Source organism: Ursus arctos, unplaced genomic scaffold, assembly GCF_023065955.2.
Source record: "Ursus arctos isolate Adak ecotype North America unplaced genomic scaffold, UrsArc2.0 scaffold_26, whole genome shotgun sequence".
Classification (NCBI taxonomy): domain Eukaryota; kingdom Metazoa; phylum Chordata; class Mammalia; order Carnivora; family Ursidae; genus Ursus; species Ursus arctos.
In genome coordinates, this window is record NW_026622941.1 from 15084565 (window position 1) to 15110641 (window position 26077).

At 39.3% G+C, this 26077-nt stretch overlaps 1 protein-coding gene across 12 annotated transcripts in view; it reads left to right on the plus strand.

The window, feature by feature from the left end:
• DERA (deoxyribose-phosphate aldolase) overlaps positions 1 to 26077 on the plus strand; it is a 128047-nt gene that overhangs the window by 67255 nt on the left and 34715 nt on the right. For 11 of the 12 annotated variants that reach the window (XR_008961571.1, XR_008961569.1, XR_008961570.1 and 8 more), the window contains exon 6: positions 3034 to 3162. The exons of the other annotated variant lie outside the window; for it this stretch is intronic. Coding sequence is in view for 5 of the 11 variants with exons in the window: in XM_057318909.1 (XP_057174892.1) it covers positions 3034 to 3162 (129 nt within the window). In the remaining 6 variants the exon portion in view is untranslated. The remainder of the gene's footprint in view (positions 1 to 3033; positions 3163 to 26077) is intronic. 12 annotated transcript variants of the gene reach the window in all.

Consider the following 26077-nt stretch of genomic DNA (forward strand, 5'->3'; position numbering starts at 1 on the left):
TGGCTCAGTCCGTTGGTCCTCTGCCTTTTCTTAGGTCATGATCCTGGGATTCTGGGATCAAGTCCCCCATTGGGCTCCTTGCTCAGTGGGGAGTCTGCTTCTCCCTCTGCTTGCTGCTCACCCTGCTTGTGCTCTCTCTCTGACAAATAAATAGATAAAATCTTTAAAAAAAAAATAAAACAAGCAGGACGATGAAAGACTGGGGAGCAGAGAATACAGCCGGAAGTGCCGCGGAAACGGTGATCATAGGGCCACTTCTGGTGCTGCCGCCACTGGCCAGCATAGGTACTGCTGTGCTGCTGCTGGTGGCCCCTGGGTCATGGGGCTCTTGGATCTGCTGCCCTCAGTGATGCTGCAGTAGTAATACTAATGAACATCCTGACTGCACTGTCATCTTTGCGTCGCTCAAGAAGATTCAGAGGCCCAGGTAGAAGCATTTGCTGGATGGAGCCCAGGTCACGTTATATAAAGGACAGGTTCAGTATGCTTTTTGACTGATTTGTTCTGGTGTACTCTGAGTGGAATAGTAACAGAAAAAAATGGCAACTTTCCAGTGTGGAACTCTAAAGATTAAGATACTTGCTCAGAAAAACTTGACCCTGTTATGTGGTGAACTAGGTCAGTAAAATGATTTGAGGCGTCAAAAGTTAGAGAATGAGAAGGCACCGGGTTGCGTATTTGTCTAAATCCGGTTACGCTCTGAGTGACCAGTTTGGATCATGGATTACAGAGCATCACTTCCAGGTGGCTGATGATTGAGTCATAAAATACATCTTTTTTTTTTTTTCTGGTTAATTTTAATGGTAGGTGAAGAAATTGACTGGGTATCAAAAGGTAATACTCTTTAGAAAAAGGCTGATAATTTTGTTCATAAATATGATCGGGATCACTGGTTTAAGAATTTTGTGCAGATCAGACTTCACCTCAACAAATGTTGTAATAAAACATCCTGAAGCCTTATCTGATGACTCACTGGTTGTAAGCACTAATCCATATAACAAGATTTTGGTGCAATACAAGGAGTTGGGTCAGGCCATGAATAAGATTTGGCTTTTATCACACAACACTTAATTGAAACTCATTTTACTAGAATTTTGAGCTTAAGAATCATGGTTAAACTTTCTGAGTGCTTACAATCAGCCAGACAATGTGTAGAGTACTTTGTATATATACCTTCCCTTTTAATCCTCATAATAACCCTATAAAGTAAGTATTATTGTCACTTCAAGGAGGGGACTGAGGCTGAGAGAATAAGTTGCCCAAGGTCATGCACGAAGGGATGGAGTTGGGTTTTAAATCCACGTTTGTCTGCCTCTCGAGCCTGCTTTTGATGGCAACACTGTACCGTGGAAGAAAAATCATTAATTAAGTCGCAAGTTAACTCTGGGTTAGCATTCTTGAATTTTCAGATCAAGAGATTTCCTTGCCACTAGTTCTTAGCGAACAACTTTCTGTTTTTAGATTCAGTCACTCGAGGAATGTCATTCCATCCAAGATTCGTTCCCTGAGTTAAAAGAATATAAATTGTTATTGCCGCTTAGTCTTTGCTGTCTATACCATTCTCACACATGTCATATTGGATGTGTGGGTGAGATGACTTCTCATGATTTGGGGAGGATGGGCAGGGTGAGGTAGGCAGGGTGGCATCTCAGATCATCTCTAATGCTCCAAACCACTGATTATTAGGGATTTGTGAAAATATTCAGTCCTTTCTTGAAAAACCTTCTGTGGGTGCCATCTCTTGACTGTGACAAACACTAAAACTTACCAAACATCCTGTAAGAGAACACTTGCTTTTATTTGTGTTCAGTTTTCACTTTGAGCTTCAAGTTAGGTTCAGGTTTTCTTGGATTGGGAAGCCAGATTTTCTTCACCTTGTTATAATTTTCGTGGTTTTAACTGAGTTTGCTGATTTGTGACTAATTTTTAGTCTTTTACATGTACTTTAGTAAACCTATGAATTAAGGAATTCTCATGTCTGCATTCAAAACTGCTTACCCTAACCCTAACCCTTACCATGTTTCTTTCCCGCTCAGTTTCGTCTATGTGCTTATATCCTATAAAATATATACGGAGGAACAAAAAAGCCCTTATAGTCATGATAGTGTGGTAATAGCCCAAGTTTAAGACCTGAGTGCAGCCAACCTGATGCAGGGTCAAAGCCAAAATCCGCTGGTATCATGACAGAAGACTATGGTAATTTTTCAAAAATTTCATACTCATTAAACTGATTTTATTTACTAAACATCTGTCAATTTTGTTTGAATATGATGTTTTCCCCTTGATTCTTTTTTTGTTGTGGAGTGTTTTTTTTTTTTTTTTTTTTTTGGTATATGTATATTTTTAATTAAGCTGCTTTCAGGGTGCTATGTGAAGCCCTCAAAAGCCAGATTTGGTACTGGGTTCAGGGGTTAATAGATTCAAGACTGTACCTGTGAGTCTCTCTACAACTGGTTTTGTGCACATACATCTAGCACACCTGGCTAGGCTCAGTGCTTTTTGTCAGATATTGAGACACATGCCCTGTCACATAGTGGGGAAGGCGGTTATGTCTTTATTGTCATTAGCAGAGCTCTCAGGAAAGGCCTGCTTTATATTCTAATAAGAGAACTTATTATGTGTGAATGGAAGAATTAATAAGGACCTGACGATTTTTTTTCTTTAGTTTGCAAAGTGGTACACCCCCACGTAATGGTAGATAAATGTCTCTTTTCTCGTAAGTAACCAACATATGGGAGAGGTAGAAATTATTTGTAATTTGTATGTCATTATAATGATATTTAAAAAGCTGTGTGGCTCTGGACCTTGGGCAGGGGCTTAGAAAGTTCCACGGTAGCAAACTAAGCATTTCTTGTAACAGGATGTGAACGGCAACAGAACGCTCTAGGCGATATTAAATTGGGGTGATTTTTAGAAAGTGACAAATGTTTTATGTTTCCTAAATCCGAGATGGGTTCTACCAGCTGTATATGGCTGCCAAGTTATGTTATCACTTGCCTGCTTTGTAACTGCTTCAATTATTTCCTCCCCCAGCCCTGTATGATGAGATTCGTCAGTTTCGCAAGGCCTGTGGGGAGGCTCATCTCAAAACCATCTTAGCAACAGGAGAACTTGGATCTCTCACTAATGTCTATAAAGCCAGTATGATAGCAATGATGGCAGGTAAGTGTTCTATATTCAAATGATGATAGCTATTGAATTGATTTTTTTAGGAGAAATAAGTAAGCGAAAAGATTTGGCTAGTAGCTAAAAAGTGCTAACCACTTGGAAATTTGGGTGAGAGGACTCAGATATTTTGTGAATACGTGTACAGTGTGAAGTGGTCACAAACTTGGCTTTCTTGCACGTTTTTTCTGGCATTTCATTGCTGCACTATCCTTGTAAGGCAGTAGATGGCTCTCTTGTTAGTGAATTGCCTTCTTGTTATTCTTTGATTATTCATTCATCAACATATGTTAGGCAGGAATTTCTTTAACTCTGACTTATTCCTCTCTGTGAATTTAAGTGTTTGATTTTTTCAGAGACGTGTATCTGCACTGTCTCAGGCAGCCTGTGCTTTTGTTTGTGTTAATTTTTCTTTTTAAATGTAGTGCAGTATCATTGCTTTTTATACTTTCAAATGCAGGTTGACTTATTCTTCCTCTCCTTGAACAGCAGGCCTGTCCATTCATACATCCAAGCTTGAAACCTGGGAGTCGGGCTTGATTCCTTCTTTTCCTCGTCTTCCCTCAAACCAGTGAACGAGTCTGGAGAACTCAATCTCTTCACTGTTATCTAACCCATCTTCTCTCCATCCTGCGTGCTGCTGTCTCCGGCCATTGCCGTACCCCACGTGGATCACTTCAGTCTCCTCACTACTCTTCCTGTCTCTGCTTTTGTCCCCTTCCAATCTGTTTCCCACACTGTTGCCAGAGTGGTCTCTTAAAAATGCTAATTGGGTTTTGGTCCTGCTTGCTTAAAATCCTTCGGTGGCTTAGCCAGTCAGAGACAAAGGAAGATACCCATGCTGCTGTCCACTGGAGCTCATATTTGCCAGCAGGGCATCTCAGAAGCCGGTGGCCTTTACGTAATCTTGCCACCAAAGGATTCTTTTAAAACATAAGAAAAGGTGAAGGTGTAGGGCAAAGGAGGAGAGAGGTGGCAGAGGGAGCAGCCTTCTCTTCAGCAAGATGTGAGGGAAATACAGTTCCCTTCCATAAATAAGAAACAACACACACACAAGGTCTTCACCAGCAGCTGCACTCTCCACCCCCCTGCCCCTACTCTCACATCACTGTCAGGGAATCAGGGTCACCCCACAGGGCACCCAGCCTGTGCACTCAAAAACCAAACATCCTTCAGTGGCTTCCCTTCATCATCAAGGTAAAACATAAATTCCTTCAGCCTGATTTTAAGAAAAGGTCCTTCTGAAGACCCTGCCCACGCCTCTGCAGGCGCCTCATTTCCCTTCACACCATATGCTCCCGCTCTATGACATTCCTCGTCGTTCTCTGCGGATGGCACCATCTAAACCTTTCAAGGCTTCCTGCATGCTGTGCCCCCTGCCTGGATGCCTTTTGCGCAAGTAATTCCTTCACATCTTTGGCTTCAGCACAGGTGTAATTCTTTCAAGAGCATTTCCCCAATACTGCTTCCTCCCTCACCACCTGGTGCAGTATCTCTTCTGTGTGCCCCTCTATAGCATTCCGTCAAACCTCTATCAGATGACCTATCACACTATCTGTGTGATGGAGTATTGAATTTCGAGGCACCCTACCAGTGGCTCCGTAAGTGGGTGAAGATACATGACTTCTCAGGTCTTCAATCAGGGCCTCTATTATAATCCCCCTCTAGAACTTTAGAGTCATGTCCTTTTTGAGTACTGTGAGACCTAGCCTCATTCCCTGGAACTCTACTGAAAATCAGTCTGCGAGGCATTCATGGAGCTATTGCTCTGGTCATTGCCCCTGTAACCAGATGATCTCTGCTCAGGTTGTCTCATTTCGAGCACAGTCTCTGAAAATCTGAGGATGGGGAGGAATGGAACACATTAAACAGTGGGTCATCTGTTACGTTGGTATTTCAAAGGTCCACAGTAATTGAAGCCTCACTGCACCTCCCATGAGCCTGGGTGAAGCCTCTTGGAGTCCTAGGTAAACAGGTAACTCCCTTGTCATGCTCCTTGCCAGGACGAGGGTAGCATAGAGTGCTGTGATCCAGGTCACAATGAAAGTATATTCTTTCTGGGAGGTCAGCCAACCCTATTCTCCTCACTGCACCTACTGCTCATGATAGGAGCGTGGTATTAGGTCATCATGCCAGGAAGTCCCTGTTCTACCCTCCACCCCACCCACCCACAGAAAAAAAGATGTGAGTAAGAACATGCTTTCCACTGTCTCTTCCTGTCTGCTTGTATCCCTGTCCATGTTGTTGCTTATCTCTTTCATTTCTTCACTTAAGCAGTGTCTGTTGAGTACTTACTATGGGTCCTAAAACTTGTATTTGGGGTGTGCTTTACCAGATACTTTAAAATAATATTCCTTAATCTTCACATCAACCCTGTGGTTGATGAAGAAAGTTAAAAAGTGACTTGTCTAAGGTCACAAAGCTAATAGACCACATAGAGTCATTATTTGAATCTGGGTCTTCTGGCTCCAGGATTATTGCTTTCTCTGCTGTAACACAGCTGTCTCCCAGGGCACTGTGCTTGACCTCATAATGAGTTAAAGACATACACAGTCTTTGCAAGGCATAATAAGTGAAAGCATCCGGCTTACTTCCTGGCCCATAGTTTCTGGCTCCTATTCTCTTAAGAAGGTATATAATAGAAATGAGGTATGTTTTGAAGAATTTTTTAAAATTTTGGACTAAATTTACATTTATGTAAGTTACAGCTCTACTTTGGCATTTTTTATTGATTTTTTTTTCCTTAAAAATCAACTTCATTGAGGTAAATTTACACACATTGCGGTGCTAAGTGTCCAATGTGATGACTTTTTACAATTCGTATTTTCGATCATCCCAGAAACATCCTTTGTGACCCTTTGCTTTCAGTTCTACTCTTTTTACTTCTGCCCCAGCTGCAGTCCGTGCTCTGATTTTATCACCATAGATTGGCTTTGCCAGTTTTAGAACGTCATATAGTTACATAGTATGTACTCCTTTGTGCTTATTCTCCCTCCACCCCCGAGATAATAGCTGTGAGATCTATCCATGTTGTTCTGTGTATAAGGAGTTTGCTTAGGGGTATTCCATTGTACAAATATATTGAGTTCCCAAACTTATTGATGTAACATTTATAATATTCTGATGTCTATAGGGTCTGTAGTTATACCTCTTTTTTTACTTCTGGTGTTGTCATTTTTGTTTTCTTTCCTGTTGTTTTTTTCTTTCTTTTTTTTTTTTTTTTTGGTAGAAAAGAGTTTTGCTAGAGGTCTGCCAATTTTATGAATATCTTTTCAAAGAGCCAATTTTTTGCTTTTTTTTCATTGTCATTGAGTTAAAAAACACTTCTAATTTCCCTTGTGATGTCTCTTGATATTTAGAATGTCGTTGGAGTATAAAGAATAAACCTTTATACTGGGGCACTTCAATACATAAAGCAAATATTAACGGACATAAAGAGAAATCGACAGAATGTTTAATTTCCAAGTATTCTGTGCTTTTCTGGGTATCTTACTGTTATTGACTTATAATTTAAAATTCTGTTATGCTCAGGGAATATCCATTGTAAGAATTTTTTGTCTTTTGAAATTAAAGAGATTTATAGCCCATTTTTCTGGTATATTTAAGTATATGCTTCCAGTGCACTTGAAAAGAATGTCATATATTTGCAGATATTAATGGTAGTATTCTCTAAATATCAAGTAGGTCAAGTTGGTTGATCATATTTTCCAGATCTGGTTTTGTTTTATTTTGTTTTGGTCTACTTATTCTATTTATTAACAAGAGACTGGTTTGTTAAAGTCTCCAAATATGATTGTAGGTTTGTCTACTTATCCCTTTAGTTTTGTCAGTTTTTTCTAAATGTATTTTGGAGCTTTGATATTAAGTATATACACTTTTAGGATTGTTATGTTTACCTGTTGAATTGATGCATTCATTATGACATGTCCCTCTTTATCTCTGGTACTAGTACTGTCTGAATGTCTGCTTTGTCTGGTATTAATCCAACCACACCAGCTTTCTTGTGTGTTTCTTACCATTTGCATGGCATATCTTTTTTCCATCCTTTTTTATGAAAAATATATATATGTGTGAAATCTATAACCCATCTTTGGTTATATATTTAAAGCTGTCTCTTGTAGGCTTTTTTTTTAATCCATTGTGAGAATCTGTACTTTTTAATTAGAATGTTTTGTTCATTTTCATTTCATACAATTTTTGATATGATAGGAGTTAAGTCTGTCACCTTGCAATTAGTTTCCTATTTGTTCTGATCCATTTTTTGTTTTTTGTTTTTTCCTGCTACCTTTTGGGTTCATTAAGTATTTGATAACATTTCATTTTAATTTTTTTTCCTGTTGGCTTTTTATCTACAGCCTCTTTGTACTTTTCAAGCAGTTGCTCAGTTATAATATGCATCTTTAACTTACCACAGTTTACATAGATTTAGTATTGTTTTACTTTATATATCATGTGTTATGAATGTAAGAACCTTAACAATAGTTGCCTTTATACCCTCTTTAGTCCTCTGAATTATTTTAGTGTTCGTTCACCTATTTATAAGCTCCTCCTTAATATGATGTGATTTTTGTTTTAACAGTCATTTGTCTTTTAAGGAAATTATAAGACAACTAAGCAAAACTAGTCTTTTATATTTTTTCACACATACATCATTTCCTTCTTTATTCCTTCTTGCAAGTCTGCTGGTGACTAATTCTCTTAGATTTTTTTCATCTGAAAATGTCTTCATTTTACACTCATGTTTCAAGGATTGGTGAATATGGTGTTCTAGGTTACAGTTTTACTCGTTTTTCAGTACTATAAACATGCCATTCCATTTCTTGGAATTCCACTTTTCTTGTTTTCCTGTAAGTAGTGTTCTTCTTACTCTGGCTCTGGTCAATCAGTGTTTTCTCTTTATCTTTGTTTTTCACTAGTTTGACCATGATGTGCCTAAATATGGTTTTCTTTGTATTTATCCTGCTTTTAGTTTGCTAAACTTCTTGGATTTGTAGGTTGATGTTTTCCACCCAGTTTTGGACATTTTATCATTATTTTTTCAAATATATTTTCTACCCCATTTTATCTCTTTTCCCTTCTAGGACTCTAAGTATGTGAGTGTTAAGATATTGTCCCATAGGTTACTGAAGTCCTGTTTATTTTTTTATTTTTATTTTTTTAAAGATTTATTTATTGATTTTAGAGAGCAAGAGCATGAGTGGGAGGGGTAGAGAAGGAATCTCAAGCAGATTCCTCCCTGAGCACAGAGGCTGATGCGGGGCTTGATCTCACGACCTGAGTTGAAACCAAGGGTCTGCACCACTCAGGCACCCCCTGTTCAATTTAATTTTACTCTTTTCTCCTCTCTCTGTTCTTCTGATTGGTTAATTTACATGAATCTTCAGGTTCATTGATCCTTATTTTCCATCTCAAAATTGTTCTTAAGCCCATCTAGTGAAATTTATGCTATTGTACGTTTTCAGTTTTAGAATTTCCATTTGATTCTTTTGTAGGGATTTTCATTTCTCTGCTGATGTTCAACATATTTTCACTCATTGAGATCATATTTTCTTGTAAGTCTTTGAACATATTTATAGTGGTTGATCAAAAGTCCTTACCTGCTACTTTATATATCTGGATTATCTCAGGGTCTGTATCTTGAGCTGCCAATTTTCCAGTACCTGAAGATAGTTGCCTCTTATATTTTGCTCAGCTGTATGGTTGTTTGTAGCAGGAGGGTAAATCTGGTACAATTTATTCTGTTGTGTCTTCATGTCTTTTGTTTTCTCATTAATTTAGCATGAAAACCTCAAAAGGAAAGGTGTTTTACCATTTACATTCATAATAGTTATCTTGTAATATTCATAGCCATTTAGATTATTGCAGAACAATTCTCTGGAGAGTAAGCTAGAGTTATGTAACTGTATTAGTCTGATAGCACATATCATTGTAAATAAAAAGTTAACCTAGGTGTTCGTATTTTTGGTCAATTAAATGTTTATTAGCTTACTTTTGGTTTAACTTGGTTTAGGAATCTTTCAGAATGTTTTAGGGGAAGGAGCCATAGGTCATGGGAGTTGGAAGACCTGGATTCTTATTCATAGTTTATGACTTTAAGTGAATCAATTAATCTGATTATCAGTTCAAATGAAGTAGTGTGTATGGCTGCATTATAAAACGTAAAGTAAGTACTTTGCAAGTTATTAAAAAATATCAGCATACCTTCCTACGCCATCCTACCTCAGTCAGGAAGGAAACATAATTGAATCTTTTTTTTTTTCTAGACTATTACAAGGCATTATTCAGACTATCACTTTTCATAACCATCTGGTGTAGCTGCAGGAGATAGAATATATTGAGCTGGATTCCATTCTGTGCTGATCTCAAAGCTTATTAATATGTTAGTAGGATTGTTTAGTGAATCTTAGGTAGGACCTTGTTTTGCCAACTTTTGCCTCTGTCTTAAAAAGTAAAAGTTTCAAAAGAGTCTGATTAGTTGAGAATCACCATTAGATGTGACCTAGTTAATTTTTTTATGCCACACTTCTCAGCTATGGTTATTTGTCATATCTCCTAATTCTTTAACTCTGGAAAGTATAGCAGGCACCTTAGCTCTTTAGATGTGTATCAGAGTAAAATATTTAACTGGAGATCACTTACTCAGCAGCCATAAAGATCCAGAACCAAGCCAGGAACCAGGAGGAAAAAAAAGAAAGAAACCATTTCAAAGAAATGAAATATACATAATATAATCTATAGTGCAGCAGTACTAATAGAAACATTTCTTGAACATTTACTGTGTGACAGGTACTATTTTTAGGACCTTACGTATATTTACATTTAACCTTCACAGTGACTCTCTGAAGTAGGTACCTTTCTATGGCAAAATGGGAACATCAGTTAAAAAGGATTTTTTGTTGCAATTCTACATGGTCATTATTGATATTTGGAAACATTCCAGATACTTCTGTCTTTGTTCCATCGTTTCCTCTGTCTGTTAGAGCTTTCTCTTCTCCTCTTAGCTGTGTTTAAAGATTTAAATATAATTTTCATCCTTTGTCATATCTCCCCTTGATCCTCTAGAGGCAGAATTAATTGTTCATAGCGTCGTGCTCCTAGGACAGTTGTAAATACCAGTACCATTTGTCATATAGTATCATCATCCATTGTTTTACCTGTTGAGTCTTTTGCAAAACTGTGAGCCTTCCTGAGCCAAGGACTATGTCTAACGTACTTATATTTCTCTGTGATTATTACTATGCCTGGTATCTAAGAGAGCCTAGGAAAATATCTTGAAGTACACGCATGAATACATGGATAGGTGGATGAATGAATGAGAAAGAGATAAGGAAAAGTAAAAACAGGCAAAGTAAACGCTGAAGACCTAGACTCATCTTTCCAGATGTGCCACGACGTTGTAGAGTTTGGACATGTTATCTTGAGAGCCAAATTTTACTTTAATTGAACAGAAAGATAGTTTATACTGTTGACAAGGAGATTATGTATTCGACGCATCGTTTGGATGACCTAAGCAGTGGTATGACATATAAAAGGTTTGAGTGGCTTTGGGGCTAAGAAAGGACTAAAGAAAACTTTCTGCCTTGGCTTTTTTTTTTTTTTTTAAGATTTTATTTATTTATTTGACAGAGATAGACAGCCCGCGAGAGAGGGACCACAGCGGGGGGAGTGGGAGAGGAAGAAGCAGGCCCCTAGCGGAGGAGCCTGATGTGGGGCTCGATCCCAGAATGCCGGAATCACGCCCTGAGCCTAAGGCAGACGCTTAACGACTGAGCCACCCAGACGCCCCTCTGCCTTGGCTTTTTGGCCAAAGAAAATGGATCTGATTTTCACATTACTGGCAATGTGGTGAGAGAAATGCAAATAAAGGAGGAGGGGAGGTAGGAGTAAGCAATTCAAAGGGTGTATAATCAGGAAAGAGAAGCAAGAGCCATATTTTTTCATCAGACAATCCAAGAACAAGGTGATAGGAGGTAAGATAGAAAGGGAAACATGCTTATAGAAAAGAGAAGTCTAAAGCTGGTCCGTCTACTGCTACGGGATTTCAGCCCCGCAAACGCGCACATTAAGAATAATGCCAGAATGTAGAAAAGTGGCTTTATCTTTCAGTAGCGGTGGACTGTTCACACACACGCAACAGCTAACAAGCTCCGCTCTGAAGTTATTCTAGACCTTATCTTCAGAAAGAATGCAGGCATGATAAATAAGGTTGGAGTAGAAAAGCACTAAAGATGCAATCATAATGTCATCAGGTTTGAATTGCTGATGAAGATCTGTGGGAAGAGTACGAACACAAAAATATGGGGCTTGAGAAAAGCAGACCTTGAAGGAATGCAAAATGAGTTTTGAACTTGGCTGGAATTTTGTAATGTATAGGAAATCAAAAATGAAAAAAAAGTAGGAACCAGGGGAGGGGATATTTGAAATTCAACCCAATAAGATCAGAGTAATTCAGAAACAATAAGATGAAGCAGAGAAATAAAAGAAAATACAAGGGAAGCCATTAAAAAAATAAAACGAAGGGGAGAGAGTAAACAGTGGGAAACCTGTTATGACTGAAGGAAACCAAAGCTCTAAAAGAAATGCTGTGATTAGTAGCGAATTAATATCTAAGACTTCTAAAAAACCGTTTTTAAAATTTGAAATAGAAATCAAATAGTAGAGTAAATGACAGTGTAGATATATTTTTCTAACGTCACACTGAGTCCTTCATCTTGGGCTGCAAATCTTTGTATACTCAAGAAGTATTGATCCAGATGGCACATCTAAACCCCTGTGGTGATCCAGCCTGGTTTTCTCATTTTGGGGGTTTTTAAAAATAAGATCTTGCCTTTCATAGGAAAAGCATTTAATTTATGAAAAGGTATGCTACAGTTGAAAGTTCACCACTGGGGAAAGCATAAGAATATAGATGTGTATTGGGGTAGGAGTTAATGGCTTTAAAGCATAAATTCATTTACAGTTCCTTAAACTAGCCCTGAGAATTAAACCACTTCTAGGGTAAAAACTAATTTACTTGCCTTCTAATTCAGGGAGCAAATTTAAATTTAGTGCCCCCCCCCATCCCTGGAGCAAAAATTTCAGAAGATTTACCCCCTTGTGCTCACCCACCCACCCAACCTGCAGTCCTCATCCACCCTCTTGCCATCCTTTGCTGAGCTCAAAATAGAGAGCTCAGTAGGAGAGAGAAGCTACCATGTTTTCTGACAGGAACCTCTGATGGTCCATTTTGGTATATGTGTATCATTTTAAAGAAAATCAGTATACATTTAAACATAAAGTGTTTTCTTTGCATCTTCATGCCTGGGCTTCGAGAGGAAAAAAAGAAAAAGCTTCTAAGCATGGTTTTGTAATGTGGTATATACTAATGTGTGTAAAATTTTACTGTGTGAGATTTTTAAAAATATAACCCACCTTATTCTAAAATCTTATAACGGCTTTCTCCAGACCTAGCTTGCTCAGAGGACTTTATGGGCACAGAGGCCAGCACACAGAAGTGCCTAGGAAGTGCTTGTTGATGGGTTCAGTTGTCAGGTACTGGGGCATCATTAGGTATATTCGTAACCAATGTGTATAAAATTCAGTTTTTTAATGAATCTCTGTTTTGCATTAAAAGAAACATTAAGGGACTTTTTTTTTTCATGTCTTGGTGAAATTCTGATACATGTCATAGAGGCCAGACCTGTCGATATTTGCTCATGTTTCTGAGATTCTGTTACTCATTTGTCTTTGATTCCTAACACATTCATTATTTATTCTTTAATGTCTGTGCTGGATGGTTACTGATCTGTTAGCAAACTCTTAAATCACAGGAAATTGGAATCCTTGAGTGGGTCTCTCAGCGTATTGCACCATGTAGATACTTGATATGCATTTTGTTGAATAAGCAAATGAATAAAGATTAATAAATCATGTGAGGTTACTAGTTCACAGATTCTTTTTGTAATCGTCTTAAGAGGGAACTAGGGGAGGCACTTTATCATCGTTCAAGGGATGAAAGCTGAAGCTCAGAAGTTAAGTGACTAGACCAAGGCCATACATTGAGAAAGTGGCAAAATTCTGAAACTCTTGACTCTAGATTCCGTGCACAAATCCTGTTCGCCACCCTGTAATTGCTCTGTATGTAAGATATCATATGTAAGCTGTGTGTAATCTCTGGGGGCACAGAATGTATTTGTAGAGTCCCTGAATGAGATTTCTATGTTGAGCTGTCCTTTTTTATGGACAAGCAAAATAAGGACAATATAGAAGAAGTAAGGACAATAGACACAGTATTTGGAGAAAAACTATAGGGGGTGGCGGACATGAAATAAACATGAAAGAGAACAATGAAAGCAAGCCCAGGAGCCCATGCAGTAAATCCTTGCTGGAATGAAAAGGAAGGGTGCCAAAAGTACCCTCACCTCAGTAGATTGCACTGTTTTTTTGTGTGTGTTTACCTGCTCTGCTGATGGTCCCATAATGAGGCTCTGGGAACATCAGTGCGGTCATGACTTAATGACCACTGCTCGAGTTCTGCACTGAACTTCTTGATTATTTTCAGATTCCCCTCCCTGGATGCTGAGAGGACAGATAGGGAGTGATCCAGGAAGTGGACCTTTCTCTTACCCACCCGATGGGGGCAGTCTGAGAATGAAGGAGCAGAGGGGTGTCATAAAAGCATATGGGACCATGGTAGTGGCATTGGAGCATATGTGGTGGAATGTCCCAGCATAGGATGAGGGACATTGAAAACTTCCTGTGAAGTGCAATTGAAAGGAAAGTGGGCGTCTTATTTGGAAAGATGGCAATCACTGGGATTGTGATATTGTTTTCAAATACTTGTATACAACCATCCAAAAAGAGTGAAGAAGCATGATTGTTCTCTATGATCCCAGGGTAGGAGAACTGGGACCCAGCTTTTAGAAGTTATGGAAAGATGGGTTTTGGCCTGGTATAAGGCAGAGTTTTGTGAAGGTCCAGATTTTTCAGAAATTGGATGGGCCACATCAGGAGGTAGATGTTCAAAGCACAGGCTAGATCATAGCCCGATGGAGCGACTGTTACATATTTGATACTCAGTGCCCATTAGAGATGCTTGCTGTTTCAGAGCTCGGTGTGATCCTATACAAAAGAGAAAAGCATATATCACACACACACACACACACACACACACACATGCGCACGCGCACACACACACACACACACACACACCTGTTACATGTGTGTGAGACATTCCAGTGTACATTACAATCCAGTATAGACAGGACCCCAAATATGGAAATAATGAGAAAAGAGGAGTGCATTGATTTCCTCGGTTTCCACCTCAAACTGGGTGGCTTGAAACAACAGAAATTTATTGTCGTGGTTCTGGAGGGTAGAAGCCTGAAATCAAGCCTGCAGGGCCATCCTCCTTCTATAATCTGCAGGGTAGAATCCTTGCTTGCCTTTCTAACTTCTGGTGTTTGCTGGCAATCCTTGGTGTTCCTTGGCTTGTAGATGCAACACTCCATTCTCTGTCTCCATCAACACATGGCCCTGTGTATTTCTGTCTGTGTCTCTTCCTTTTTTGCAAGGACACTAGTCACTTAATGGCCCCACCTTACTCAGCAAGATCTTGTCTTTACTCAGCTAATTATGTCTGCAATGACCCTATTTTCAAATACGTCACTTTCTAGGGTACTGGAGATTAGAATTTCAACATACATTTTCAGGGGGCAAGATTCAGCCCATAACAAAGAAAAATAGGGTCCTTGTGCTGTGATTCTGTTATTTCCTGTAAAGACCTGAAGAAGTTAGAAAAAAATACTTTGAGTCAAACCAGCAAACTTAAATTCAGGTACAAAAGATTGATTTTTCCCTCTAAGCAATGTTGGATGGTTTTGTGGATAGGGGAAATCTAGTAGATATTAAATATTTTTATCTGCAAAAAGCATTTGGTAAGGTTCTCAATGGGAGATTAATGGCTAAAATAAAGAATGAGGCATTAGGAGATAAATTTGCTTATGAGCAAGAGACAGAGACTAACAGTAGAAGGAAATACTTTTTAGATTGGAAAGGAGTGACATACAGCACAAGCCAGGAATCAGTTTTGGGACCTATGGGTTTTTCACTTTATTTTTATTGGACTTTGTAATAAAAATACAGATCTTCAAAGAGTCCAAGACAGAGTGAGTAATACTACAAGCATCAGTAATCAAAAGTTATTCTCTATCATAAACTAAATGACTGATAATAAATACTGACACAAGACTACACAATGTACCATAATATTATAAAATGGAGCAAGCGATTCTCCTGTGTTCTGTTTTCTTCTGCATGGGTGAATATTTCTTTATTTGCTTTTTAAAAAGTATTTGCAGTTTCTCGGTTTACTTTATAAGACAAATAAATGAAAAAAAATATATTTTTCTTAAACTTGGGAAGATGTGCTAGCTGAGAGAAAAATTGGTTGAAGCAAGACAAAGGTTATATTGCCAGCACTAGTATAAAGAAATTAGGGACCCTGTGTGTTAAATTGCTCAGCAAGCTATTCAGTAAAAAGACTTAAGGAGTGAGGGGGCGTTCTTGAAATCATCAGCTTATTCTGCAGTCATGACTTTAATGGAAGCATATACAAAAAAGTCATTGTTAAAATGGTGAAGCTATGTATCTGAGGCAGTGAAATATTATAGTATGGAACTTTTCGCCTCTTCTTTTCCATTTTAAAAATTTTAACATAATGGCTCGAAACAATCCATAAAATTCAGTGATTGTGTAGGTAACTTTTGTCCTCCCAGGAACTAGTTAAGTAGGTGGGAAACACACTTGTAAAATTGGAATTTTCCTTGCAACTCCTTTTGTCTAAGTCACGAAAAGGTCTTTACAAATTCATCTCTGTTTTTCCTTGATTTGTACATTGTCAGAGAAGCCGAGAGAAACAGAGCAACTAAACATTTAAAAGTTAACTTGTAAAAATTGCAAATGCTTTGAAAACTGGGAAGGATTATAAGGTATAAAGAAGCCTCATTAACTTCAAAGCTTTCATTTTACAGGTGAGAAAACCAAGATCCAGAAAGGTCAAATTCACAAGGAATTTACCTAGGGACAAATATTCTGAAGTCAAAGCAATCTAGAAGGGGGTTCTCAACCCAGGCTGCATGTTAGGATTTCCTGAAGAGCTTTTTAAATAAGCTATTTAAAAGAGCCTACCACCAGAGATCCTGATTTTACTTTTGGTATTGAATGGAGCCAAGAGAATTGGTACTTTTAAAAACTTGCTCGAGTGTTCCTACTTTCTAGGCAGGAATGAGAACCTCTGTCTGGAATCTAGGTTTCCTGATGTTAAGACAGGACTTCTTCCCACTCACCTTGGTAGTTCCGAAATTATTTAGAGAGAATTTCAAATTCTAGGGGGGAAAAATCCATGAGCATAGACAACCCACAGTTAACAAATCGATTGTCCTGGTGGTTGGCTCTTTTCCGGATTGCTTGTTTGGAACTCTAAGCCTGCCCTCCCATAGAAGCAAGATTATAAATGGTCAGCCCTACATCAGTAGTTCTGTAGATCCTCCCCAACACACGGAACAGTGGTTTTGGAAGGACGTGGATTTATATTTTTAATTAAGTCTCTAAGAATTTAAGGATTAAGGATTTTTAATCCTTTCATCTCCTTGATAGAAGTATCTTGGTTTCTCCTCCTTTCACCTTGAACATATTAGGTGTAGGGTTTGAATGGGGACTCTCCCAGTTCCAAGCTGTGCCAGGAAGGAAAAAGGGGCCGAGAGGGGTGGTGGTGAGGCTGCAGTGAGGACTGGGGAACCAGGGGAGAGGGAAGGAGGCTAGTTGAGAAGAGAAGGGCCAAGGTGTTCTGCCATCTTGATACCTGGGGCCATTCCTTTCTCTTGAATAGGCTTATCCTGTAGGCAAGTATTTAGTGAGCATCTAATGTTTATCAGATGCTGTTCAGCACATGGGAGAGGCATAAGAAGAGAGAAAGGGGAGAGGAAAATTAGATGGAACCCCTTCCCTTTAAAACACATCATCTCTTCATCCGATGAGGGAGTGAAAAGTAAGATCTACAATTGCCTCACTGGCAACATGTTAGGAGCCACAGGGACACTTCTGCCAAGTGCTGCACGAGCAGGGCTACCCTCTGGGAGAGGCATAGAAGGATTCACAAAGCAAGTGGCATTTGTGTAGGCGTCGTTAGCTGCAGATAGATGTAGAGGAAGGTATGGTGGGCGTGGAGGGTCAATGGAGAAATGGCAGGAGAGGTGGAAGTTGCTAAGTTGCTGGGGGCTTAATTCCCCGCTGAAGAATTTGGGTTTCCTGTTTGCAGGTAGGGGAAGTTTTTAACCCTTGGAAGTTTCTCGCCTGAGAAATTCATGCATCCAGCTCTTCATTCACAAGGGTTTATTGAAGTCTGTTCTGCGTTAGCACTCCCACCCCCGGGGATAAAGATCAGTAAGATGCCCTTACTCCAGATACTCTGTAGCAGTGGAGCGGCGCTCAGATTTTCATTCTAGGAACATGGCCTTTGGGCAGTGTGTTTAGGTCGGAGAACAGGGAACCTGTTGGGAAGCTGTTATTACAGGCTAGTTGATCAGGATGTGGAGCTGGGTTAAGGGAGTGCAGAGGGGATGAAGAGGAGTAGAGAGAGCTGGGGGAGCCGTTCAGGGGGCAGCATGAGTAGTGTTTGGTGAATGATTCTATGCTGAGCAGGGGAGGGACGGGACAAAACAACTCATAATGGTGCCATTTGTCTACACCCTCGCTGCAGTCACTCCTGATGGTGTGCCATTTCCCCAGGGTAGGGAGTTCAAGACAAATGAGGCTTCTTCCCACGCCCAGAACCCGAGTCTCTGCTGCCCTTTATAAGACCTCCACCGGTTCATTCCTTTGCTGGCTTACTGCAGAATGCACCAGAGTCTTACCCCTTTTCCTCTACTTTTCTGTTCTCGTAACAAGGAAAAAATATTTAGTGTTTTTAAGGAAATCTGATTAAGGCTGTGGTAGTGAAAAAGAGAGAGGCTATTTTTCTATTGAGAACACATGAACAAGACAAGGCATATAAAGCGAAACGAGGAGGAGAACGAAATTCATGCTTTTACTTGAATTATCGGGGTGATACTTTGCTTTGCTGGTGGCCCAAGAATGAGTGTTATAGTATGCCTTTTGTAAAAAATTTATCATCGACTGGGGCATCGAAAGGAAGTTTCCTGTGCTACAAAGCTGCTAAATTGGGCAGGGACAACAGAAGAGGCACTGAATAGTCAATGAAATTGGAAAGAATTTAGATCATCTATGTCACACAAAGCCTGCAAAAGGCTGTTTGTAGAATGTTAGCTGCTATCACACTGGTTTGATATTAACATTCTAGTGAATAATTAAAATAGGCCTGTTTATTTTTTAATAAAAAGCAAAAGCATATGAATTACCTCAGAGTTTATAGTGTTACCTATAGTTGCATTCTCAGATGTTGAGGTTTCTGCCTAGGATTGTAGATTAGATAATTTAGGCAATTAAAAAGCAGATTTTCCTCTGCCTTTCTTGATGTTCTCATTTTAGAGTATTCATTATTATAAGGCTTTTCAAAAATATAAAACAAAAAATCCTTAAAACAGCGGAGACATTTTCATTATAGATGGTCTTCTCTAAATTGAGTGGTTAGTAAGTATATTCTTCTACTGAAATTATTTTTGAAGTGCATTTCTCATTTTCATCTCCTGTCCGGAAGCACACACCCAGGCGTGGCTGATACTGGATTTCTTCCCGCCTGGCTTTTTAACCAGACTCCCGTGAAGTGATTATGGGAGTGATTATCAGTACTTATGACTGAGTATAATTTTCAGTTAAACCCGTCCCTTTCCACTAACTGTTTTCTTTTGGTTGTTCCTTCAGGGCTAGACTGGAAAAGTTCAGGGTTTTAATTCAAGACAATTGGCTCAGAGAAAAGAGCGACTCCCATAGAGACAGGAATGAGATTCATGCTCAGAAACAGAGAGGACGACAGGCGCTTGTGAAGCCATAGTCTTACAGTCCTGGTCTCGTGGGATGTTGTATTTGCTGCTCTTAAGGTGTGCGGTGTTGAAGTAATCTAGACATGGATGCGATCACTGCAGCTCGGCCTGAGTTTGTCTTTTGGATGGTAGTCAAAAAGGGGACTAGGACTGCAACTAGGAATGCAGTGGGATTAGAGGAAGAATTTCCTAAGAAGGCAAGGTAGTGAGAGAACATAAGACTGACCACCCTGCCTCCTAGTCCCCAGAGATGGTCATGGCTGGGACATTGGAGGGGGAGGCATTTGGCTGCAAAGTTGTTGAGAGTGTAGGTGTTTTAGGAGCTTAGAAAGGAGATCTCAGTGTGGGCTTTTCAGACCAAACATCCCTTTCCTTAGTGCCCCAAATAGGTCCAATTAAATAAAGTTAGGATGGTTACCGGGCACTTTCAACAGCAAGATTATAAACTCTGTGAACTATTTGCTAGAGAAATTACAGATGTAGAGAGAAATACCATGTAGGCCCCAATGTTAATAACCTTGACTTAAATGCGGCTCTTCTTTGTGACCAGGGACTAGTAAGAACATTGGCAGAGAACTTGGGAACGGCCCTGCTCCTCAGAGCTGCCCTCACCACCCACGCCCCCACAGACCTGTCTGCCCAGCCCTTCTCTGCCTTGTCATCTTGAGATTCCTGGTCCAAATGCAAACCCTGTTGGTAATTTAAAGCTCAGAGTGACTCGTTCCCAGCCTGGCAGATGATAGAGGTGTTGGGTTATAGAGTTGGACAGTCAGAGGTACCTAGGCCTTCCCCTCTTTTCCTAGGGGAATTGCTATGCAGAATTCTTAGGAGGGGTTAATAGAACTCAGGTTCAGTAAAGGTAAAACATGCTTTTGGGGCCTGACCTGGGACTTACTATCAGGGGAAATATTATTTATATGGAGAAGTACAGTTTGATTTCCAGGCAGCCATGAATTTACAAACTACTGGAATGTAATCCATTCCTAGATTGGAGAATTATGTATTAAACCTTTCGATTTACTAATTAAAGGTAGAAAAATATAACTGGTTTATCAGGGTTTTCAACTAACAGTTTAATATATGCAGATCATTTAAAGCTGAATCTAAAACCAACTATTCAAAATACAAATACAGAGAAAAAAATTAAAAGCACACATAATTCCTCCAGAGACCTTACATGAGGCAAAACTAAACTAAAAAAGCTTTAACGGCTCCCTGACAACCCTGTTCCCCCACCAAACCTTGTTTCTTTTCTTTAATATATGAATCTAGAAGTCTCATGCCTCCCAATCTTTAATAAAAGATAACTTTTAAATGCAACAATTCTCAATTTTTGTTAATGAATTGAAAAAAAATGAAGCTAATGAGGCAAAGAGGGGGCATTATTTTCTGACATAAGAAGAGAACTGGACATCTTCCTAAATTTTTATTAGTAATCACTGTAACTTATGAAATTGTATGCTGTCTTCTTAAAAACGACTGGGCGTTTGCAAATGTATTCTTTGTATAATGGCAACCAAAGACTTAGTGGGACTTTGGCTCTTTGTTGCATTCTTTTTTTTTTTTTCCTCAAAAATTAACATAGATTAAGTTTATGAAAAGTGTTTAAGAATCAAAGAAAATCCTACTATAAATTAAGATCTAGATACCTTGGGAATTTTCAAAATAAAGATTAGGAACCACTGATTTATAAAGATCATCTGTGTATGTATGTGTCTTAGTGCAAGGGGTTAGAAACCTTTTGATAATTTATGAACCTATTTTAAGAATTAGTCTGCGACTAACTAGATAAAGAAGAAACAGCAGCGATGATTTGGTTTCATGTCCTATGGAGCTCAAATAAAATTATGCTAAAAAAAGAGTTTTAAGAAATTTGAAAGATAGTTTTCTATCTTTTCACGCAGTCTACTTCAAAACACATTTTCAGGGATGCCTGGGTGGCTCAGTTGGTTAAGTGTCTGCCTTCCACTCAGGTCATGATCCCGGGGTCCTGGGATTGAGTCTCACATCAAATTCCTTGCTCTGCAGGGAGCCTGCTTCTTCCTCTGCCTGCCGCTCCCCCTTCTTGTGGTCTTTCTCTCTCTCTCTGACAAATAAATGAGTAAAATCTTTAAAAACAAACAAACAAACAAAAAACACATTTTCCTTGGCTAGGCAATATAATGAACTTGACGACACATGGCCTTGGATGATTTGGAATACTGGAAAAGTAGAGTCAGAACTGAAAGGTTATTCTAAGGACCAGCTTGCCTCCCACCAAATGAATAAAGAAAGGTTGTGTATTGGGGAACAGTTTTTCAGCTAAAACAATGATTTCTAAATTGTGTTCTGTGAAACAGTATTTCAGTGAAAACTTCTCTGACAAAAGTGTCTCATGGTCATACAACTTTGGGGATACTGTGTAATATATAATCCAGTAAGACACTCCTAGTGCACAGGTATTTAGAAAAGATGCTTGAAGCCTTCCAAAAAGGAAAACTGTGTATTTTTGTTTAAGCCTATCGTATCAAACATTTCAAAGTATGGCAAAGTTTTTCTCATGTACCATTATTAATATTGAACTAAAGAATAGAGTAAAAGAATACTCATTAGGTTCTGTCAGGTTCTGTTGACATAGAGGATTGCGGTCTGTGGAAATGTAACTTTTTTAGCAGACAAGATTACAGTTAACACACAGCTGTAGAAGCATTAGCATGCCAATTCATTGTAAGGGGCCAGCTGTAGAAAACCTCCCTTTCAATCTCTGGTAACATCGCCCCCTTCCCCTTCCTGTGGCTCCTGTCTGAAATTCCACTATTAGATCCTCATTCTTTAGTTTAAGCCTTTTAAAATTTAATCTATGAGAAAGAAGTAGTACATTCAGTAACTATGTGACATTACTTGTGCAAAACTAGTTGATAGCTGAAGAGAACTAGGTGTGGACTTCTCGAAAATATTTGATTAAAGAAAATCCATTGAGCTGAAAGCATAGGTTACAAAACCTTCCTCACCTTGTCCTCCCTCCCCACCAATGGAGTCAAGACATTTGTCCAACCCAAATCAGAAACTCTTCCAAGAAAAGAGAAAATTTTCTCTTTAGGCTGAAAGCAGCCTTGCCAATCAAGATATTTTATGTTCATGTTATGACTAAATAACTTAGAAAAGGAGAGCAGAAGAAGTTTAATATAAATTTGCTCTGTTAAACTGAAGGAAACGAGGACCCAAACCATACCAGTTAGTGAGGAATCCTAATTTAGAATGCCCTGGAACTAAATTGTTCTTTCTCCAACCACTGGTCCTCCGGTTCCACTGGGTAAGGAGAAACCTCAGCCACTCACTCCCTCACATCATATCTTGTAGATTCCAATCTGTCGTTGCACCCCAGTTGTACTTTCCAACTGTCCCTCCCCACTCCAGCACTCTGTACAGGCCACTTAGCTCTCAAAATAGAGCCACTTCCTGTCAGGGAAGCTTCTTAGTCATTGCTGAGCACACCAGTTATCCACAAATACTTGGGACAGAATAGGTCAAGGAGAGATCCCCAGAGCCAGGAAGCATCATCCTGTGTTGAAATCAAGGATTTCTCAAGATTTCTTTTTGAGGACGTTAGCCTGAAAATATGTCTTCCCCCTCTGTTCCTCCCAGACTTTCTCAGCAAGATGGCTTCATTTGGAGCCTGAAGCATCAGATAACTGCTTTATTTGTAATAATTTGTCAGGTTATTTTTAAAGCTCTTAGGGCAGTGCCTAGCACATGGTAAGTGCTGTGTTAAGTGTTGATTAAAGAAAATTAATTAAATAAAAACCATTTGTGTATACAAGAAGGCAGCTGTGGAATCATTGAAGTTAATTTGTGTTCAGTGCGGTCATTATTTTTTACTAAAGCTTGACTATTACAGAATTCATGTGGATTGTGTCATTATTAAGTTTATACTATGACCACTGTGCTAGCTGCACGTGGCTAATATCATGATGACGAATGAGGTAGTCACGGCCCTCAAAGAGTGTGTCTTCACTGGGCTGAGGAGCGAGTGACAGACATACATAGAAATTTCTCAACTTCTGCAGGCCCCGTATGTTCTCCAGTTCGCTTTTTTTTTTTTTAAGACTTGTACTTTAGTTTCTTCCTCCATTTTCTACTGTTACTAGAGCTCTTTATGTTACTCTGTGCATTGATAAGACAGTTACTTTCTCTCGGTTTCTTCCGTAACTTGTTCACACAATTGGTGTATAGATGCTTCATTGACTAATCTCTCAGATGGTTGCTTCTCTAGCAGAAATCTCTGCTGTTCAGTGGCTTTTCACTTTTAGCGTTTCCTAATAATTCCTAACAGCTTTCTTGAATCCCCTTTCACTTGCTACTTTTCCTTCCACATTTTATTCAGTTGGACTCTGACTCCTGTGTGATTAACCAAAGTGGACGGAGTGGAGAATTAGAGGCCTGGATAAGCATAGCTGGTGATATCATAGGGGTCTCAGCTGGGCAGAGCAGAGCATATGTGTGTGGGGGGGAAGGGGTGATACTTTGTGTCATGGTTGCAGAGAGGGATGCCCTGGGAGATTAGCAGATGTAGTGTACCATTGGATTTCTAGATCAGCAGAGCAAAAGTGAATAATCCAAAGTGAATAATCAGTTAGGTTTGCATATGGCTGCAAGTAGCCCAGAACTTGACAACAGTGACTTAAATAAATAAATAATTTTTCTTACATAACAAGAAGTCTGGAAGTGTAACCAGTTTCTGCTCTTGGCTCATCATCAGTACCAGGACTGATGCTTGTTGTTCTCTTGGCATTTCCCTCATGGTTGAAAAATGGCTGCCAAGCTCCAGTCATCATGTTACATTCAAAACAGGAAGAAAGCAACGATGGTGCCACTTCCTATTGAAGGGAACAGTTGAACTCGGCCAGATAGGATTTTGACAGGGAGTGGAAGAATAGAGAGTACAAAGTTGATAAGGTAGAGGGTGTTTTTGCCAAACAGTAACTAGTCTGGGCTAGGAGGCAGGGGTGTGTAGTGGTTAAGAGCCTGGACTTAGAAAAAGCTGTGTTAAATTCCATTCATGACATTTAAGAACTGTGGTCTTAGATGAATTCCTCAAATATCTCTAACCCCAGTTTTTTCATTTGTAAATGGAGATCGTAAGAGCACCTGTCTTTGAAGTTATCCTAAAGATTAAATGTGAGTAGATGTATAAAGTGTTTAGCCGGAGCCAAGCGCCCGGTGAGTTCTCAGAAAGGGGGACCTATTCCGTCCCTTACTACCGCTGTTACCGCTGTGTCATCATCAGCATCAGAGTTAGCTGGAGTCCCAGATACTTTCCAGTGAGTAGCAGGAGAGAACAATGGAATACTAGATTAGTTCAGATGCTAGCAAGTGGAAATCCTAAAGTTTTATTCTTTAAGGAGTTGAACGTTGGAGATGAAAAATGCCATGATCAAACCTGTCTTATCTGTCCATTCCATATTACAACACTTTTTAGCTCCTCATACTTAAAAATGTTGTGCTCTTCAGTTTCCATGTGTAAGACATAAAAAAAAAAAGTGGGCCAGGTCAACTCAGAAAATCTTCTTTCTCAAGAGTAAATTTATGGTATTTCTGACAGAAACACAAGTAAATGGATCTCCAACATAAGTTGACACTTGAACTGTCTCTAACGCAGTTTTTTAAATGCCATTTTACGTTATAGGTTATCATTGTGAATCCCATTTCCTATTTTTAGTAATAAACTTAACAGCTGAAATTTTTTCTTCACTGAGGTTTTACATTTTTGAGTTACCTATGTGTTCACTTTGGATTTTGACATTTAATAGCTCCCTGAAATACCTGGGAGAAATTATATCTATGATATAACATGTACTTTAGAGGGAGGAAATAAATGCCACACTCAAAGCAATTATATAGGTAATATTAAAAACATTAAATATGTATCAAGAATTTTAAATGTAGGTTTAAAAGGAAGGTAGGTAAAGACTTAACTTATACATGTAAAGAAACTATTTATATTCTGTTTTCTGGTGGGGGGAATCTCCTAAAAATGAATAGCCTTTTAATCAAACCTATTAGTTTTGTAATAGGAAGTTCTGTGAGAGACAGATAAAACCTCCATATTAAGTGTGTAGTGTAAGCTATTTGTCTGAAATATACATCATTACCGTATGGTTATATGTTATTTCTATTTCCATTTAGTTTCGGAAAAGGAACCCAGAGCCTTTCTGCTATGAGGGAAATTCAGGCATATATATTCATTGGCAAGGCAGTGCTTTAAAGGAAAAAAAAAATGTGTGACATCCAGGGAGATCCTAGATGAGTTCGAGTGAATATGCAAAATGGATCCAGCCTGCACGCGTGTTGTATTAGTCCATCACTTTTGCAGAGTCTAGGTCAGGACTGTTCCTCCTGCCTAGGTCACAAACTTCCTTTGCCCTCCTTTCTCCTTGCCTCATGTGTTTGCAGGAATTTGGGAGGGATTCTACTATCCTAGTGATGCCCATGACTTGGCAAAAGTGTGCAGTGACCCTTTCTGATGATAGACGCTCACCCATTGAGGAGCCTTTGTGGGGCTCTGTCACTTTCTCCTTTGCCAGCACATCCCTCTTTTGCAGAGGGATCAAGGCCTCTGGTGGTGGTGGAATGAAAAGGAGGAAGAAAGCTAAAAATGAAGGCATGCCTAGTTGAAACACAGAGACAGGATTCTAACGGGAAAACTGAACAGTAGGAGAGAGGCAGCGCTGTCTTTGGAAGTGCTGGGTGAGCGCTAACTGCAGTAACCCCAGTGGCCAACTCCAAAGCTCCACATGGCAAATACTTTCTGTTCAGAGCCCTTTCAAGGTGTACCCATCTGTAGATCCGCTACTGGGAAGCATATGATAGGAGTCTCCAGGTACAGCGAAACAATCGCCTAGAGATAAAACTCCCCACAGAAAAATTAACACAACTTCTTTTATGAAAGACAGGTC